Here is a 3,986-nt window from a genome sequence, read left to right as displayed (position 1 = left end):
GGAGAGAGAGGGAGAGAGAGAGAGAGAGAGGGAGAGAGAGAGAGAGGGAGAGAGAGAGAGAGTTTCCCTGCACAGCCACCTCCCTCCTTGAATGTCATAGCCCTCTCCTCTCCTGGGAGTGTTTAATGATTGTCTGTGCTGGCCCAGCTTTTCTGCTCTTCCTAGGGTGTTATTCACTAAAGAGCCGAAGGATCTAGCCCTAGCTTTGGCTGATCCTTCGGCTGCCAGAGCCCTTCAGTTCAGTCAAACAGAAGGCCATAGCCCTTACAGCAGCCGAAGGCGGCCTAGCGGGTCAGCCGAGCCAAAGGCCTATGCTTCGGCTCAAATGAGCCGTAGCTGGGAAAACGGCCTGCGGAAGGGCCGGCTGGACCTGCTAGTAGACTCTGGCAGGTGCCGGCCAATAGGAAACAGTTGGGTGGAGCTAGCGGTTCCTCATACAAGATGTCAGTGAATGAACTTCCATAACCTTCCTGAGTATGCCCAGCTACGTGAAGGGCATCTCCATCCATTGCCGTAACCTGACGACAAACACAAGACACAGAAATCTGGCACTTACCTGAGGATGAGTATGTTGTCGTAATGGTGCTGAGATCGCTCTCTGCGATGGAGCTACAGTTACATTCGGACAATGACCCGACGACTGTCACCGGGGCTGTGCCGGGGTGTCGGAGAGCTGCTTTGAGGGGAGCCACTTGGTTGTACTGGACAGAGGAGAGGCAACCGACAAAACCCAATGAATTTGCTCGGGAGACTTCTGGGTGGAGTCCCGGGTTATCTGCAAGTCAGGAAACACCAAAGAGGATGACACATGACCATCATTGGAGAGCACATTCACCACAATGAATGGGTGAATGCCAAACAGCTGCCCTTCCGATCATTCTTTTTACTTTGTATTACAAAATCTTTATTGTAAATTGAACACATTCATAAAGTACGGTTACAGCTCAATGCTCTGCGCCAGACCCTGCTCCTACTCCCTCAATGCATTTCACTTTAATGGGGGCTTAATCATGATGGTTCATGTGGGAGTGAAACACATTGAGGAGGAGTGGCAGAGAGATGAGTTCATCACTGTGCTGCTTTTCCTTTCACTGTCCACTCCCATGCTGAGGGCGGGTCCAGGATGACCTGAGCTCAAAGGAAGTGGATTGAACGGTGCCAACCATTAGGCCTCATTCACATGACAAAAAGCCGACACGTACAGCCCCGCGCTGCATTCCGCGGCCGTATCGGGCAGCTCCCAGGAAGGACAGGTGCTGCGTGTGATTAGTACGCAGCCCCCGTCCTTCTCTATGGGAGTACGTGGCAATACACCGCCTTACGCTCACCCCAAGTCTAGTTCCATACGTGTGCGAGTGTCCCAGCTTGGACGCAGACAGGATCCATCCTGTCAGCGTACGAGTACGGACACCCGCACCCGTGTGCAGTGTGTGTGAGCATAGGGCGACGTACGGCCGCGTAGTCCCATAGAGAAGGACAGGGGCTTTGTACTAATCACACGCATAACCTGTGCTTCCCGGGAGCTGCCTGATACGGCCATGCACGCAGCACGGAGCTGTACCAGCCGGTCTTTTGTCGTGTTAATGAGGCCATGGACTGAGGACATCACACTTCACAAAATAAATGATGGGGAAATCTCTGGATCAAAATGTGACATTTGCCTCAAAAGTTGATTTAGTTATTTTACCTTTCAATGGGCTTTTCATGTTTATGTTGTTATTTTGGGCTAAAGTTCTATTTTATTTTATGTTACATCCGATATGTTATGTCTTATGTTCAGTTCTGTTTTATGTTATATGATATAACGTGGTATATTGTGGTTTAGGTTTACTTATGTTATTTTGTGCTATTTCTTATGTCGAGATCCACCCAGCTGCGTGAATGACAGCTGGCTCCGCCTATCTAGAAGCAGAGCCAGCTGTGCCCGCCCCCTCCCCCATCCGTTCTGTCAGTCAGCGCTGGAGGATCTGCGCTGATGAAAAAGATAAATGAAAAAGTTAAAAAAAATAATATAAAAAAACTGATAAAAAAGTAAAAAATTATAAAAAAATAAAAAAGCAAAAGATAATAAAATAAATAAAAATGTAAAAAAGTAATAAAAAGAAAAAAGTTAAAAAAAAGTAAAAAAAAAAAATAAAGAAAAAAAAAATTAAAACCAATCCTGCCACCCCTGCCATCTAGTTGCCATTCTCCATTGGGGAGGTGGGGAGAGGGGCATTGAGGAACCTGGCTTTGGGGCAGCAGAGAGAGTAAATGTGGCCCTATCTGTCATGTCGCTTTTGAGCGGAAAGGTAATTCTGTGCAGTTGACTCCGACCCGATTTTAGTGGTCACCATAGATGACCTGAACACATACAGCACATTTCTCCTATGTGTACACAACAATATGTCCATTGGAGTCACCCTAAGTTGAGTGTTCTGCACAGTGCAGAATACAGCAGCCTCATGGAAAAAGCCATGGAGTCTGCAGGACATGACGACAGCCACCAGCAAATAAAAATGCCAACACCTGAGATATAAAACACAGCAAAATGAAATGTGTGAAGCATATACCGGCACATACGGAATACGTTTCAATAAATTCCAAGCCAGCAAATAACACATTTCAGCACTTTCCTCCTCTTATTATCACGCGCGGTATTAATATTCCTTATTGAAATTCTAATTTAATCAATGAAAGATTAAATATTTATGTCAGAACGAGAAGACAACACTGAAGAGAGGCTGAGTACAAAAATCATCTGCAATTTACTGTATTGTTAGATCCGAGCACCTTTCATTTCATTCCTTTGTAAGTGGCATGGCAAGGTGGCTTTGGGGTGCTGGGGTCTCGATGTTATCATAGGATAAGATTTCATATGCAGAGTTTTAGCCTCCAGGGGGTAGCACTGTGTCTTGTGGCACTGACAATTTGAGTCTAGCTTAGTAAAACTGATCTTTAATCTGCTCTTTTTGGAACCCCACTATCACTACTGACCACTATCACTACTGACCACTATCACTACTGACCACTATCACTACTGACCACTATCCCTACTGACCACTATCACTACTGGCCACTATCACTACTGACCACTATCCCTACTGACCACTATCACTACTGACCACTATCACTACTGACCACTATTACTACTGACCATTATCACTACTGACCCCTATTACTACTGACCATTATCACTACTGACCACTATCACTACTGACCACTATCACTACTGACCACTATCCCTACTGACCACTATCACTACTGACCACTATAACTACTGACCACTATAACTACTGACCACTATCACTACTGACCACTATCACTACTGACCACTATCCCTACTGACCACTATCACTACTGACCACTATCACTACTGACCACTATCACTACTGACCACTATCACTACTGACATTTTTTGTACAATAAATAACTTATTTTAGGCCCAGTGATGTCATCACTGGGTCTTTGGGCTTCTCTTTGCCATGCAGGCAGGTTGCGGTTGGTGGGAGGGGCCAGCAGGGTGCTGTACATAGCTTCCTGAAAACATCACAGCACCCGGCCTCAGCTCATGGTTTACATTCAATTGTTTCACAATAAGGGGAGATAGCGCGGTGTATCGGTTTATCACAGCACCCTGCCTCAGCTCCTCTCAAGAGCCCCCAGCTCTGATGCAAGCAGTGGGCTGGCTCTTGGGAGGAGTTATGCAAATATTAAAATGCCTTCATAGGTGGATGTCATTCTGGACTCTGGGCAGGTTACATTTGCATGCAGACCATCCTAGGTAACGCCCACATGTGATGCTGAGCCTCCAAGATTGAAAGAACTTAAATCCAATGAGTAAAAGGGGGGCAGTCAGACTGAGTAAAAAGCGCTAGATGATGCTGGATGTCCTCCAGCCAGGAAACGTGGCAGGCTCTATTGCTTCTAATGCAAGATGTGAGAAATCTGAGTAAGCAATTTCAGTCCATGAGGGCAGTGAGGAAGCTAGACATTCTTTCCCCTTT

The 3,986-nt window shown here is 46.2% G+C and overlaps 1 protein-coding gene across 1 annotated transcript in view; it reads right to left on the bottom strand.

Annotated features, from left to right (window-relative positions):
- LOC108785392 (contactin-associated protein-like 5) overlaps positions 1-3,986 on the bottom strand; it is a 283,646-nt gene that overhangs the window by 7,495 nt on the left and 272,165 nt on the right. The window contains exon 23 of the mRNA XM_018554450.1: positions 557-775. Within this exon, the coding sequence (XP_018409952.1) occupies positions 557-775 (219 nt within the window). The remainder of the gene's footprint in view (positions 1-556; positions 776-3,986) is intronic.

Source organism: Nanorana parkeri, unplaced genomic scaffold (assembly GCF_000935625.1).
Source record: "Nanorana parkeri isolate BGI_ZX_2015 unplaced genomic scaffold, ASM93562v1 scaffold159, whole genome shotgun sequence".
NCBI classification, from domain to species: Eukaryota; Metazoa; Chordata; class Amphibia; order Anura; family Dicroglossidae; genus Nanorana; species Nanorana parkeri.
Note: the sequence above shows the minus strand (reverse complement) of the source record. Positions and strands in the feature narration are given on the sequence as shown.